A 17,187-nucleotide genomic window follows, 5' to 3' on the forward strand; every position below is an offset into this window, starting at 1 on the left:
ACATCTTCCTTATCCATTCATCCGTTGAAGGGCATCTTGGTTCTTTCCATAGTTTGGCGACTGTGGCCATTGCTGCTATAAACATTGGGGTACAGATGGCCCTTCTTTTCACGACATCTGTATCTTTGGGGTAAATACCCAGGAGTGCAATTGCAGGGTCGTAGGGAAGCTCTATTTTTAATTTCTTGAGGAATCTCCACACTGTTCTCCAAAGAGGCTGCACCAACTTGCATTCCCACCAATAGTGTAAGAGGGTTCCCCTTTCTCCACATCCTCTCCAACACATGTTGTTTCCTGTTTTGTTAATTTTGGCCATTCTAACTGGTGTAAGGTGATATCTCAATGTGGTTTTAATTTGAATCTCCCTGAGGGCTAATGATGATGAGCATTTTTTCATGTGTCTGATAGCCATTTGTATGTCTTGATTGGAGAAGTGTCTGTTCATATCTTCTGCCCATTTTTTGATGTGTTTGTCTGTTTCGTGTGGGTTGAGTTTGAGGAGTTCATTATAGATCCTGGATATCAACCTTTTGTCTGTACTGTCATTTGCAAATATCTTCTCCCATTCCGTGGGTTGCCTCTTTGTTTTTTTGACTGTTTCCTTTGCTGATATTCCACTTTTAAATTAATCCCAAATGTTGTCCCACTATTTCATAAACTACACAGCTAATGCCTACTGCGGGAAGCACCTTTATGATATTAGGGGTGAGATCCCTGAAAAATCCCCTTTTTCCTTCGTTGTTATGTATCTCTTGAATGAGATGAATCATAGAAATTGTCGTTTCTTTTTCTTCCAGTGCTATAAATTGAAAAAAAAAAGTGTAATTCAATATTCAGTCTTTGTACATTAAGATAGTCCAATGATTTATGAGAATTAAGGAGGCTAAAATTACTTTAGAATATTACTCTCTCCCTACTTATAGAATGGTCTTGTGCTGTCCAATATAGCCACTAGACACTTATGTCTACTCAAATTTAAATTATGTAAAATTAAGTAAAACTAAAAATTTAGTTTCTTAATTGAATTAGCAACATTTCAAGTGTCTGATAGCCATGTGTCACTAGTGGTTACCATACTGAAAAACACAGATATAAAATACAAAGGAGCATTTGGAAATGCGTATGACACAAATACTTGGATAGAGCAATGGGTGGATGATGGAATGCATACAGAGATTCCCCACCTGGATTGAAATATAAATTAAATCTGAAAATATTACTAAAAAGAGGAGAAAATGTAAGATAATATCACCACAAAACTCCTTAAATAATTTGCTAAGGAAGATAATAAAAGAATTATGTAAGGTTTTTCCCCCTCTTCTTAAAAGGTGATAAAGGTATTTTCTTAAAATCTAAATTTCTAACCTTTCACTCGAGAGAACAAAACAGATACCCTCCCTTCTGCTTAATATCTCCTTACTAGGGGGATTGCAATACAATTTCAATTCCACAAATGTATTACGTTCCTGATGCAGAATATAACAATGAGAGCAGAACTAGAGGGGAAACTGTGTGTTCACATTGAGTAACTGTTGACTTAGTTTGAAGAAAGCAAAATCTTTTCTATTGCTTGTCATGGTATTTCCTAATTATAAACTCCTTAAAGAGATCATTAGTAACTGAAGGAAATGTGTGAAGTCCCAAGCAGAACTTTGGAGAAGAAATAAAAACTAAAATTAACAAAAGGCTCTATAATAAAACAATAAATTCAAGATGTGTGCCTTAAAAATCAGAGTCTGCTTTTGATTTATCAATTCTCCAGTATTTCTATTTTTTAAAATCATTAATTTCTACTCATTTAATATAACCTTAATTATTTTAAACTATTTAAACTTAATTTTTATTCATACTTCGTTAAAGTTATTCTTAACTACTTTTTTTCTTTTTTTTCCAATTTATTTATTTTCAGAAAAACATTATTCATTATTTTTTCACCACACCCAGTGCTCCATGCAAGCCGTGCCCTCTATAATACCCACCACCTGGTACCCCAACCTCCCACCCCCCCGCCACTTCAAACCCCTCAGACTGTTTTTCAGAGTCCATAGTCTCTCATGGTTCACCTCCCCTTCCAATTTACCCAAATTCCCTACTCCTCTCTAACGCCCCTTGTCCTCCATGCTATTTGTTATGCTCCACAAATAAGTGAAACCATATGATAATTGACTCTCTCTGCTTGACTTATCTTAACTACCTTTTAACTTATTACTTCATTAAAAAAAAAACTCACCTTGAACTTGCATGCGAGTTCTGATAAGGGTCAGAGGGAAGGTGGCTATCTGAGCACATGTGTGAGACAATGTACTACATCCCAGCAAAATCATTATCCCAGGGTCTATAGACTCTCCTGCGCGATGTTCTAGCCAATAATTCTTCAACAGCTGGCAAAGATAGTAGTAAATATCCTTTAACCACTATGCAAGTCTAAATAGAATAAAGTTCCCTGCTCACTCAATTTCAATAAATAAATTTGATTCCAGAATTATACTAAGCATTGTCATAAATTCATAGATGTTATCCTACTTAATCCCTACAGAAACTTGACAAATCCATATTGTCATCTCCACTTTACAAATTTTATAAATGAGGAACTAATTCAGAGAAACTGAGTTATCAAGTCAGAAACTGAGTTATCAAGTCGTAACACTGATAAATATGAGTCAAGCTTAACCACTTGATTTTTGTAACTGTTCTCTCCAAAATCTTTACAAGAGATTGCTCCAACTCCATGTACAGAGGTGGTTACTGGCATACTGCCCTATCAGGGACAGGGCACACAGATGTTTTAAAAAAAATGTATTCAGACAACCTTATTTTGAGTTCTCCTATGTTTTGCCTCTCTCTATGTGCTTTTGTTTTCTTTGGTTTTATTTGTTCTATTTTGCCTAGTTGTTTTGGTTTGTAATGACTTTCAAAGACCCAAGCAAAATTCTGGAGATTCTCAGAGGGATAAACAGAATAATGTAGAGAAGACTGCATAATCCACTTTAGGTTAATAAAACTACATTTTCTGAACTTTTATGAAAGATTCATCTTTCCAAATTTGCTTTTCCTTGAATAAAAGTGGCTAGAGGAAATTATTTCAAAATAGTGGGTTAAAAGATCACTAAATGCTTTTAGAACTGCTCATTTATCAAAGGTTACAGCTTTACTATTAGATATTGAAACAATTACTATAAAATATATAATGTGATGCTTTTGAAAAAATATATTTCAAAATGTCTTTACTCAGTGCAATTATTAGTCATGCAACAGCAAAAAGAGAAATGTGTAACATCCCTCTTACTCTGATAAGAAAGCAAAAGATATTGAACTGAAGAAATAAAAGAATGGAGGGAGCCCAACATAAACAGCAGGAACAAATTTATTTTAATAAGACTACAGAAGCAAGCAAAAAAGAAGAAAAGAAATACCTACTATATTATTCAATTCTTTAAACATCTATAAAAGATATATGCATTTTAAGTCCTAAAAAAATGGCTATCTTTCATACGATTGTGATACCACTTGCCAAAAGTTGAGAACCATCATATTAGCATTTAAGTCTATAAATATTATCAGTAAAGCCTAATTCACACAAAATATCAACTAAAAAGTTATTGTTAGGGGCTTAAGTGGGTAGGAGAAGAATCCATGAAACAAGATGGGATAGGGAGGGAGACAAACCATAAGTGACTCTTAATCTCACGAAACAAACTGTGGGTTGCTGGGGGGAGGGGGGTTGGGAGAAGGAGGGTAGGGTTATGGACATTGGGGAGGGTATGTGCTTTTGGGTAAATTGGAAGGGGAGATGAACCATGAGAGACTATGGACTCTGAAAAACAATCTGAGGGGTTTGAAGTGGCGGGGGAGTGGGAGGTTGGGGTACCAGGTGGTGGGTATTATAGAGGGCACAGCTTGCATGGAGCACTGGGTGTGGTGAAAAAATAATGAATACTGTTTTTCTGAAAATAAATAAATTGGAAAAAAAAGTTATTGTTACAATACTAGACAATTAAGATATAAAATGAATAGCCAAATAAATCCATTCAACTCAACCAGACTTCTTGGTCAGAAACTACTTCATGTAAAGTGACTTACAACTAGATTTTGAGAATGAAGACTGTTATTATGCCACATTTTCAAATCTAACACATAATGTCATATTATGAGAATAAACTCACTTCATAAACAGCAAAATCTATGCCTGTATAAGGTAGAATGCCTAGCAAGTTAGGAATATAATCTTTGAAAAATGTTCTAACACCTTCTTCCTTCAGAAGCTTCTTGCCACAATCAATGATCCCTGAATACTGTCCAGTTTTACCTGGGGCCAGTCTGGTCTTTAGAACCTAAATGTGAAGAATATTATAAAAATATATTGATCAGATTCACTCAACTCATCTAGCAATACAGAAAACTGCATTATATACAATGTTTGGTAATTATCATAGAAATCAAAAAAGAAAGTAATCTTAAATATAATTTTAGCTCTTCCCTAACTGGCTTTTAACTATAAACAGCTAACACAGTACAGTTTTAAAAAATTATTTAAACAGGAAAATGTAATGAATCACTGCGGTTTTAATTTATAGCATCTGCTCAGACTCATTTAATGTGCTATAAGGCAACATACTGTAAAACAAACTCACTTGAGATAACATTGTTGCCTCAAAATAAAGCAACTACAGCCAAATTCCAACTTAAAAAATATATATGTATGGTCATGTTAAAGTGAAGAAGCAATATGAAAAATAACATTCTGTATATACTTAAAATACATACTGTGGGAACTATTGTAACAGTGAGGTGGATAAACTATAATCATTTAATGTAATTAAATGTGCTCATAAAGTAATAACATAACAGGCACTATGAAGGCAATAGTAGGCTTCAGTAGTCTGTGATCAACTTTCCTGTGCAATTCCCCTGATAGAAACTTACTCCTTGTCCTCTTAATTTCCATTAATCTAATTTAAGGGAGCACTAAAAACAGTTTTGAGAAATGGTTATCCAAAAGAGCCACAACTTGAAAAAAAAGCATGAACTTTCTTGATTGAGCAAACTGTGTATCTTGACGGAGCTGGCTCTGGGTCATCAGTTGGAAGGCTTTGTTTTGAGAACTTCTCTGCACCACCCCATGCTTTGGATAATCTCATTCTCAAAACTTTCTGCCCTTCCCAGGGCAGGGTACTCCCTGGCAGGTTTTTTTCCCCACTTACTCCTTAAATTAAGGTCTTCTCAAAGTTTTTCTTCTCAGTATTAAAAAGCAAAGCAAAGCAAAACAAAACAAAACAACAACAAACCCACTACTTTCTTTCTAAGTAATCTCATGACTTTAACTAGCACTTCTTTGCGGATGACACATCAAGACTTGAAACCTCTCAAATCTCGGTATCACATTTGCAACTGCCTGCTGAAAATCATAACGTGGTTATCTGCCAATGACTCAAATTAAATACATACAGACCTGAACTCATCACTCTCTCACAGTCTGGGCTACTTCCACCACTCTTGAATTCTATCAGAGATGTAACTCAGATGTAACTCTAAACACCCAAGCACACAACCCAGACAGAAGTTTGCCTTCTTCCTTTCCCTCTTCCTCCCTCTTCTTCCTTTCTGCTGTCAGTTCTCAAGGCAGCTCTAACCCAAGTCCATTTCCTCTCGTCAGTATCGTACTCTAAGCCTTTACTATCACTTCATACGATCTCTTGTATGTAGTTATCTCATTTCTCTAGTCTCTCTCACTCTAAAACAACTTTACCAAGATTATATTTCAGGTTCCAAAGAATTTGATGGCTTATTTTTTAAAAGAAATCAAAATTATATTTCTTACACTGCATTCCAGAGCCTTTCTGTTCTGGCCCCAATCCATTATCCATGGTATTATCCAGTCCAAACCTAAGTATCTGTTCTTTTGCCTCCATTCCTTTGCTTAAGTCATTATTTCCACCTAAAAGGCCTTTCCTCATTATTCTGAATGTCCAAAACCTAAGCCACACTCACATATTCTATTCATGTCTTTCATGAAACTCCTTGCTGGCAATAATTTCTTCCCTCTGAATTTGATAGCACTTCATATTGACCTCTCTTCTAGAATTTATATTTTCTATTTTGGATCATCATTATTGACATGCATGTTTTATCTCCCCATCTAATCTATAAGTTCCATGACCAAAATGCCTGTCTGATTTGTCTTTGCATCTAGAAAAATACCTTAAACTTAGTGTCTGTGCAATACAGATTTGATCTGATTAATGACTAACTGATTCTATCAACAAGCAAGCAAACAATACTACCTTGATCCCAAATAAACAGACAAAAGGGCCAATTAACACTTGGTATGAGATTTAAATCCTGTAGCTATAAAGCTGTTTATTATATAAAATTCTGATCTATTTTCATTTATTTTGAAAGTTACAGTTTGTGGGGCACCTCAGTGGCTCAGTCAGTTGGGCACCCAATTCTTGATTTTGGCTCAGGTCATGATATCAAGGTTGTGAGATTGAGCCCAGAGTGGAGTCCAGATCAGCGGGGAATGTGCTTCTCTCCTTCACCCTCTCTCTCTGCCCTTCCCCTGCCCCACCCCCCACAATGGCTTGCACACCCCTCACTCTCTCTCAAATAAATTTTTTAAAACATCTTTTTATAGACTTTATTTATTTATTTCACAGACAGAGATCACAAGTAGGCAGAGAGGCAGGTAGAGAGAGAAGGAAGCAGGCTCACAGCTGAGCAGAGAGCCTGATGCGGGGCTTGACCCTGGGACCCTGAGACCATGACCTGAGCCGAAGGCAGAGGCTTTAATCCACTGAGCCACCCAGGCGCCTCTCAATAAATATTTTTTAAAAGTTATACTTTGCACTGGAAGTATTACTTTACTTAAAATTTTATAATAATACATACCTCCATGGGGTAAATACAGGAATGCGCAGTTGCACCAGCCAATGAGCCAGATATAAATCTCTCAATAATTTCTACTTTAGCACCATCAAAACTAAGCCAATTCTTATACTGTATAAATAAAAGTATTGAAATGTATAATATTGCTGAAATAGAATATATATTTTTTCTAAGTTTATAACATTAATTAGTAGTATAAAATTATTTGGAAAAGTATTCCAGATACCTGACATTAGCATCTAGAGAAATACTTGATTTTAATTTTTATGCCATTAGTTGTCTGAGATAATAAGTAAGACTTCTCTATTCGGCCTCCTTTTTCCCTTATTTTTTACCCATAGAATGAGTTAGCAACATTAAGTCACTTAAACATACTCATGAATATGCTATTTCATAGAGAGCATGCAAATGACAAAAAAAGAGTCAGGGACTGTATCTGTTATCTCTTTTTCACTCCAGGTCTTACATATGTAGGGTACTTAATATTTGGTTACAGGTTAATCAAGAATAGTAACAATGTGAGAAGCTCTTTCCCTTACAAGGAACAAGGGGTTACTCTTGTTAGCTTAAGTAGCAGGGAGGATATTGCAATAACACATGTAGAAATAAGGAAAACAAATATCAGCACAGAGGTCAGGCTTCATAGGAACTAAAGTAAGTCAAGTTTCATGGAGACTGAAGCTGGGAACTCATTTAGGATCCAAGACAGCCTTAGCAAACTGATTCTCTTGTTTTCCTGTTTGCCTTTTCTAGAGGCCGATCATCAATATAATTCAGCTATTCTCTATGAACTAACTCTAGCTCTCAAATCAGTGCCTCTCCATGAAAAAGTATGATTGAGGGGCGCCTGGGTGGCTCAGTGGGTTAAGCCTCTGCCTTCGGCTCAGGTCGTGATCTCAGGGTCCTGGGATCAGGCCCCACATCGAGCTCTCTGCACGGCGGGGAGCCTGCTTCCTCCTCTCTCTCTGCCTGCTTGTGATCTCTCTGTTTTGAATAAATAAATAAAAATCTTAAAAAAAAAAGTGTGATTGATTCAGTTAATATGAGAGACTGCTATATGTTCCCTGTACCCAATATCTTCTTCCTTTTAGTAACAGAGCTGACACAGCTGCAAACTACATTTCCTGCCCCTTTCTTGGAGCTAGGTTGTGTGGCTAAGTGACTAATTTTGGCCAGTGAGATACGAAAGGAAGTTGAGTATGCAAATTTTGACATCTCTTAAAAGAGGCCTGCCCCAGACTCATCTTTCTTCTACCTGAAGAATGGCAAAGATGGAAGCAACCTCAGAAGCAATATATTGAAGATGGCAGAGCTGTACCACTAACTCTAGACCACTGGCCTCTATCTCATTTAAGCTACTGTACTTTGGAATCTGTTTGTTTTAACAGCTTAGGATGAACCCAGACAAGAACAGGAATTTGTTACTAGATACAGGGTACTACCATTAACTTAAACCTAAAATATGTGACACTGGCTTTATTGTTAGGACACAGATATTGCAGTCTGAGAAGAAGATGATCTTTCTAATGCTTTGTGGAAATGCTTGACAAAACTGCCTGCTGTGGTAATTTGGAAGGTAGATCGTGTGCTTTTTGAGCCTGAAGTGCTAGGAGAACTGACTGTAAAACCTCAGAATGTTGGTCAGTGTTGCCCACTCCTCGCTGCTTTTAGCAAGATCTATTAACACATGACCTAATGCATCTCTCTACTTTTCAGCCCTAGGGCCTTCTCCAAAGCCAATTTCAGAAAAGCAGAAATGGAAGGAAATGGAGCTCTGCTAAGGAAGTTTTCTTAGCCTGGCTCAGTAGTCAAGAATGGTGGGCTTCCAAGTAGGAAAAGCCACCTGCTCTGTACCCCAACAGAAGGAAATTAGATGTCCAAGAGCTTGCCCAGCTGACAAAGTCAGGTGTTGTCATCCAATTCCAGCCTATTGTTTTAGTTGACACCAATGTAGCCCATTATAAAAATGAGAAAGAGGATGAATGACTAAGCACAGGAACTGGAAAATAAAACATCAGAGAAGAGATTTTTAGATATGGCTACTCCACGTGATATTGACTGGAAACAAACAGAGAAGTGGTATAGGAAGTTTTTGAAAGAATGGTATGCTAGAAAACCCATAAGCAAAGCCCATAAAACCCTATGTTCCATTGATCTCCAAAGCAACTCTCAGGCCCCAAGCCGAGGCAGGCTTTTGCTAGCCATGGCAGACCCTTCCAGAGCCCCACATCAAATCTGGACAGTTCTGTGCAGACTCACAGACTCACTTCACTGACAGAAACCCATCAAAAGAAAAATCCTCCCATCTCTCGCTTTTCTGGCTCAGGGCCTTCTCTGAAACTGGGAGAGCCTGTCCAGCCCAGACATCTGGGGAAGTTAAACTCCTAAGAGCAATCTTCATACAATATGGGACAGAAACTGGCAGATAAATGGCCCAGCTCTCTTCCTTCAGATAGATAATTCTGGAAATAATTCTGTACACGTCCTAGAAGTTCCTTAAAGAATCAAGCCCCTACTGCATATAACTGAAACCTCACCTATGTACCCTTGTATTGGCTTTTCTTCCTTCTGTGTCTCACCGCCCCTGCTTCCTTATTCCTGCTTCTTCATGAATAAGCTAGCTGTATCCAGACTTTTTTTAGGATGGGGAATCCAAACTAAAGTAATTCGTATCACTTCAAAAGTGGTCCCATGTACCAATTAACAGCCAGAGATTGTCAGAGTGGCTCAAAAAACAACACCCAACTTATACGTTATATATAAGAAATCCACTTTAGAGATTAAGACACATATAGGTTAAATGTAAATGAATAGGGAAAAATATACCATGTTGACTTCAATCAAAAGAAAGTGTAAGTAGCTATATTAACTTTAGACAGAGCAGACTTTAAACCAAGGAAAGTTAGCTAGGCTAAAGAAGGCATTACATACTGATAAGGGGGTTAATTATCTAAGGAGATATAACAATCTTTAGCATATACGTTCCTTGCAACAGACCATAAAACTACATGAGGTCAGAACTGATAGAAGTACAAAGAGATATAGATGAATCCAGGGGCACATGGGTGACTTAGTGGTTAAGTGTCCACCTTCGGCTCAGGTCATGAACCAGGAGCCCCAGGATCAAGAGCTGCAACTGGGCTCCCTGCTCAGCAGGGAGTCTGCTTCTCCCTCTGACCCTTACCCCATTTGTGCTTTCTCTCTTTCACTCTCTCTCTCAAATAAATAAAAAAAATTTTTTTTAAAGAAACAGATGAATCCACCATCATAGCTGGAGATTTCAGCATCCTCTATTAGAAATGGACAGATCCAGAAAAAAAAAATCAGTAATGACATAGCTGCACTTGACACCACCACCAGTCGACTGTATGTAACTGAGTCCATAGACTATTTCATCCAACAATAGCAGAGTACACATTTTTCTCAAGCTCACATGGAACTTTCACCAAGAAAGACAACATTCTGGGCCATAACACCCACCTTAACAAATTTAAAAGAATGGAAAGCATACAATGGCTGCTCTGAGACCACAGTGGAATAAAATTAGAAATCAGTAAAAGAAAGATAATCTTTTAAAAATACCAAAATATGTGGAGGTTTAAAAACACATTTCTAAATAACACACAGGTCAAAGAAGAAATCTCAAGAGAAATTTAAAAATATTTTGAACTACATGAAAATGAAGACATTATTTATCAAAGGAGTGGAAAGTAGTACTTAGATGGAAATACATAGCATTGAATATGTATATTTTAAAAAAGAGAAATATTTATAAATTGTAATCACTTTCTACCTCAGAAAACTAGAAAAAGAACAAATTAAATCCAAAATAATAAAAAGAAAAAAATATAAAAAAGAATTAGAACAGAAATTAATGAAATTGTAAATAGGAAATCAACAGAGAAAATCAACAAAATGAAAATCTGGTTCTTTGAAAAGTGTTCCTACAAAGTAGGTCTGCTGATGTTGTTAGAACTGGATCACTCACCAGCCACTTGACAACAACTGGATCTTAATTGGCAAGTGGAATAATGATAATCTGTGGTATGCTGTGGCATTACAATTACTAAAATTCATAGTCCTATTGGCTTGGGACAGAGTACTGGTAGATAAAAAAGTATTATATTATTCAGTTGCCCTAATACTTGAATAGCATGGGGACAGTTATAAAGATTGTGGAGTAGGCTGATTCTAATTCACTATCTTAGAAACTTTGAAGGAAGAAAATGTCAAGGTTATAAGTCATCTAACTTTCACCATTAAGCATATTATGAACACTGTGAGGCCTTCATAGCAGCATTGAGAGATCCTCATAGACTGCCAAAAATCAGGCCCAGGATATAAATGTAAAGGTAACAGAGTTATGAAGGAAACAATTTAGAACCTCAAAAGGTCTCTCTCTTTTTTTCCCCCCAATTTATTTATTTTCAGAACCTCAAAAGGTCTCTTATGCTAACGTGAGGACCCTCACTGGGAAGGAGTAGGATCCTGACACATGGGATGGGAACATTTGGGTGCATATGCCTAGGAAATTTGAGCTCCCAAATTCACCAGCACCTTCCAATATGGCAAAAAGTTGTCCCCTTCCCACTGCTAGAGCAGAGCAGCTTCTCTTTGAACGCAGGCCATACATGTAAAGGCCTCAAAGAGGCAGATGCCTATCAAAAGGATGTTTGCTCGTCTCACAATCTGTCCCACTGCTCCCCCCCACCTCTGACTGCCTTCTAGCCAACAGTTTATGTAGAGTTCATTCTCAGATAGTCCAAGGACTTGGTTATTATGGACTGGAAGAAACCAGAGGAGGAGTGTGACAGTGGGTCACAAGAGTACTAATGGTGGGGATCTGAGGGATAGAATATAATGCTGGATAGGGAAAAGTTTATTGATGTGGAACAGTCTCCCATGGCACAGGACTCCTGAAATCTATCCTAATATGGTGCTGGAACTGATTTTTAAAGCTTAGACATAGCTCTGGCTGATAGTAAGCAAGGTGCTGATGCTGAAGTCTTGGCAGATTGTTGAGAAAAGAATAGGTAAACTTAGGAAGGTAGAAATCTTACCGTGGAGTTTAAAACGAGACTGGAGAACCTACTAGTAGATTATGGTTTTTTTTTTCATATTTTTTTCCAATTTATTTATTTTCAGAAAAACAGTATTCATTATTTTTTCACCACACCCAGTGCTCCATGCAAACCCCCTCTATAATACCCACCACCTGGTACCCCAACCTCCCACCCCCCCACCACTTCAAACCCCTCAGATTGTTTTTCAGAGTCCATAGTCTCTCATGGTTCAGGGAGTAGATTATGTTTTTAAGAGAAGAAGGGAGTCCTTGTGGAAAGACCCAAAGATGACTGTTCTTAAGGTCTATAGCAGTGGATGTTTCCATGAAACTTGAGATATCACAGATATCTCTGATGAATCTGCACAAAGTAAAATGAAAACCTTTGGGAAAATATTCACCATTCTTGATGACATTAGGAACATTCATGATTCATGGGAAGAGGCCAAAATTAACAGGAGTGTAGAAGAAGGGGTTCCAGACTTCAGTGGAGACAGTTGCTGCAGGTATCATAGAAACAGTAAGAGAACTAGAATTAGAAGTGGAGCATGAAAATGGGACTGGATTGCTACAATCTCATAATAAAACTCCAAAGGATAAAGAGCTTCTTTTGACAGATGAGCAAAACGGTGGTTTCTTGAAATAGATTTTAATTCTGGTGAAGATGCTGTGAAGATTGTTGAAATGACAATGAAGGATTTAGACTTAGTATCAACACTTAGTTGATACAGGAGCAGCAGGGTTTGAGAGAACTGACTCCAATGTCGAAAAAAGTTTTACTGTGGGTAAAGTGCTAGCAAACAGCATCACATGCTACAGATAAATTGCGAAAGAGTTAATCAATCAGGCAAACTTCACTGCTGTCTTATTTCAAGAAATTGCCACAGCCACTCCAGCTTTCAGCAACGGCCACCCTGCTTAGTCAGCAGTCCTCAACATCCAGACAAGTCTCTCCACCAAGAAAGAGATTACAACTCACTGAAAGCTCAGATGATGCACTAAAGCACTTTTCATTAGACTATATAAAGTTTTTATTTTAGACCTAACGCTATCACACACTGACTAGACTATAGTGTAAACATAACTTCTATATGCACTGGGAAAGTAAAAATTCATTTGACTCGCTTTATTGTGCTGGTCTAGAACCAAACCCACAATATCTTCATGGTATGCCTGTACTTACAGTGATATCTATTGCGGTGCACATTCTTGTTTTCTCTCTCATCGAAGTCTAAATTTTTAAAAATTAAATACAAAATCTTAAAAATATATATCTAATCTGATCTTTATCATAAAATTCCATAGGTGATAACATTTTACCTGTTCATAGGCTCCAATCTCGAGAGCTGTCTCGGGTATAATTTTAAAAATATTTACACCATTTCCCTGCCAAAGAGAAAGAATTCCTTCTTCTTTCAACATCTGTTCAAACCCATCAATCAATCTCATTCTCCTGGACTTTAAACCATGAACCTAGAAAGGTACAGGAAATTTATTTTTAAATTTAATTTGCTGGTAATATAGCATTGATGTTATTATTGCCAATAAAATAATAATACATAAATGTAAAAATCTATGAACACACCATTTTTATTGTACTTTAGAGACATATAAAATTGATATATTAATTTTTTCTTGTCCCCAAATATATACATTAATCTCATACATCAAAGGGAACAGGAATGATTTAATTACCAGAGAATTTTTGCATAAACAAAATGTGTTGTTGCTGCTAAAATATTACAAGATTATTAAAGAGAACACTAAACCATGTACTGAAAAAGGAATGGATGAAAATATATCAAACTTTCAATAGCAGGTACTTCTGGGTAGCAAGGTGTTAGGAGTTGAATTGTGCCCCCACCAAAATTTATATGTTGAAGGCTTAATGTGTCAGAATGTGACCATATTTGAAGACAGGATCTTTACAGAGATAATCAAGTTAGAGTAAGGACTTAAAGTGGGCCCTAAAAACTAATATGATTAATATCCTTAAAAAAGGGGAAATTTGGGCACAGAGACATATGAGGAAGGAAGACAACATGAAGACACACAGAGAAAAGACAGCCATCTACAAGCCAAGGAGAGACCTGGAACAGATCCTTTCCTCACCACCCTCAGAAGGAACCAACTGTGCAGACACCTTGATCTCAGACTTCCAGACTTCCAAACTGTGAGGCAATAAACTTTTGTTGTATAAACCAGTTTACGATATTCTGTTACAGCAACCTTCATGAACTAATACACAAGAATTACAGGTCACTTTATTGTCTTCCATTCCACTTTTCAGTATCTTCCCATTTTTCTAATGTATTATTTTTATAATGAGAATATGTTCTTTTTAAGAAAGCAAAAATTAGAACATTAATAAAATACCACCCTTTCTATACTGTAACAGAATAATAGGAGAGCAAAGTGAAATGGGCATTCTCATCTGTGGGAAGTAAAAGTCTGGAAAAGAATGTAACAGTATACACACAGGCACACACATACACATTCACACAGGCTTAAAAATGTTCTTATCATTACTTAACTTTTATGAAGTCTTTCTAATTAAATAATCCTAAATATGAAAACTCATAAACAATAATGTTCATCATTATGAACTATTATGAATTGTGATTTTAAAAGAGTTTTAAAAACCACCTACATGTCTAATAGGAAAAAATAATTAAAAAAATTAATAACCACTTGAAATAATATAGTTATTAAAACCTGTTTTTGAAGAACACACAGATATTTGAAATATTTGAATAGTATTTGAAATACCATGCAAACATGCTCATGCTATACTGTTAATCACAAAAACAAAAAACAATATACAAATTATTCATAAAATGAGCACTGCCACTGAGTATGGGGCATTCCTACTATAGATACAGGAGATCTGGAGAAAGCAAACCCAAATCTGTTCAGGGGTGCTTTGTGGCTACAGACCTGAGTGCTCACAACTTGGTAAGTGTAAAAAAAGCAGAAGGATATTCCTTGGCTGATTCTATTGTGCCTCATCACCTGTGCCCACAAGAGCTAGCAGGATCTGCAAACTTTTCAATCTCTCTGCAGAAGATGATGCCCACCAATACAGTGTCAGAAAGCCTGTTAACAAAGAGGGCGAAACACCCAGGACCCAAGTGCCCGGCATTCAGCATCTCATTGCTCCACATACCTTGCAACACAAACAAGGCCTATGAAGAAAAAGCATACTAAGAAAAATAATAAAGAGTCCAGAGAACATGCTGAACTTTTAGCTAAGAGAAGGAAGAAAGCCAAAGGAGAACATCAGATTGTCAAGAGATGGAGACTATCACCTCTGAGAGCTCCTACTTCTACATTTGGGTCTGTTAAAAGTAAGATTTTCTAAAAGTAACAAATAAATAAGATCAGAAAACAACCAAAAAACCTATTAATAATCCATTACCAAATGTCACCAATGTTACAAAAAAACCCAAAAGACAATTAAATACCCCAGTATGCAAGTTTAATTAAAAATTTAAACTCATTAGATTGTGAATTATTAATTTTTGTATCCTTATGAAGAAAGTATTCAGCAAATACTAAATTTTAATTATGAAAGTTAACAGATTAAACTATGCACTATTTAAACTACTATTGACAATCCATTATTTGGTAAAATAAAGATAATAAGACAACATGACCTCTAGTGAGGAATCAATCAATAACACACTCTAAGTAACATATTTGACAATTCTTAGAAATACGCTTAATACTTGAGTAGAACAATAGAACCACACTATTATGTAAGTGCCAGAGTCTAGAAATAATCAATAAATAAGACTAATGGTGTCTTATCACTTCTTTGATATTTTTAGTTATATTTCTGAAAAAACTTCTAATAGAGTGTTCTATTATTATTATTTCAAATAAAAATAATTTAAATAGCATGGAAGCATCTTTAAGAAAATTAAAAAATCTTTTAATATTGAAAATAAGAAAATTGGCATTTTCAGAAGAATGTGAAACTTTAATGAGAAATAGTATGAAATGTGCCAAAACATTTCTTTCTGAAAACTGTCAAGGGTTTTTCAAGTGACTTTAATGCTTAGGGGTCAAGTGTGCAAACTGCCTGCATCATGACCTTCAAGCGGTCAAAGGGGGTCATGCTTGTCCTCGCCACAACGCCAGCTATGCCTCCTGCCACCAAATGCCTCCACCCATCTCCAGAAATCTTTTCTTCTTCAGTAAATTCATCTGGAATAGGTATACTCTCCCCTATGTCAATTATCTGATAAATATGTAAAAATGAATTATATAATAAAGTACACATGCTTGATAAATTAAAAGGATAACTTTTTTTTAAAAAGGATACTTTTTACAAAGACCAAAAACCCAAAGATCTTTTCCATATCTCACCTCCTATTAGCAATACTGACAATTCTCTCAGCACCTGTACTAGACCAAATGATTTTTAATAATACATTCACATATAGATTTAAACTCTGTAAAAATCAATTTTTTAAAAATTAGAGTCATTAATTTTAAACTCTCAAGCTATTTAGATTAATCTCTTCCATGAAAAATGTAAACACTCAATGCAGGGATAATGTCCTAGTCACACACCACAATGCCTGACACACAATGCTTAATTAAGTTTCTCTGCTTTATTCCAAAATCTCTTGAATTCCACTAGGTACTTACCTAACCTGTCAGAATTCAAGAGTAGTATTTTATACTCTCATACTTCTTTCTCTATTATTTACATTGACTCTTTTCTCAAATGACGATTTTCTTTTTAAAACTCTGAACTCTAACAAGTTTTGCATTTCACTTTATTTTCAGTCATCATATTTGCTTTTGCTAAAAATAGCCATTTCTGCTAAATGTTGAGGCAATGTGACTCACTGAGAAGAGTGTCACACTAGATACAGGGGATCCAGGTTCCATTACTTGTCAATCACGGCAGACAAGTAACTTCTCTTCTTAGTTTTCCCACCTTCAATTATGCATTCATTGAGTGCCCCCTTTCCAAGGACCATTCCATCTCAGAACATTGTACTTCATTTTCCCTCTACCAAGGACCTTTCTCCTTGGCTCTTTCCATAGATTCCTCTCTAATACTTAGCAAATCTTTATTAGTTCATTTCTATCTATATAGATTCTTCTCCAATACTTAGCAAATCTTTATTAGTTCATTTCTATCTGTTGCTTGCTTCCTTCTTTAGAAAATAAGCCTGATAAGATCAGCAACCTGATCTTTTTTATGCACTGTTATAAATTGCACT

The 17,187-nt window shown here is 36.2% G+C and overlaps 1 protein-coding gene across 1 annotated transcript in view; it reads right to left on the reverse strand.

The window, feature by feature from the left end:
- Nucleotides 1-620: 620 nt before the first annotated feature.
- The window catches only part of SLC25A24 (solute carrier family 25 member 24), an 86,598-nt gene continuing 70,031 nt past the window's right edge, over nt 621-17,187 (reverse strand). The window contains 6 exon segments of the mRNA XM_044236457.1: nt 621-799; nt 2,231-2,381; nt 4,164-4,331; nt 6,889-6,996; nt 13,268-13,420; nt 16,032-16,190. Of these exon segments, the coding sequence (XP_044092392.1) occupies nt 621-799; nt 2,231-2,381; nt 4,164-4,331; nt 6,889-6,996; nt 13,268-13,420; nt 16,032-16,190 (918 nt within the window).

This window comes from Neovison vison, chromosome 2 (genome assembly GCF_020171115.1).
Source record: "Neovison vison isolate M4711 chromosome 2, ASM_NN_V1, whole genome shotgun sequence".
Taxonomy (NCBI): Eukaryota; Metazoa; Chordata; class Mammalia; order Carnivora; family Mustelidae; genus Neogale; species Neogale vison.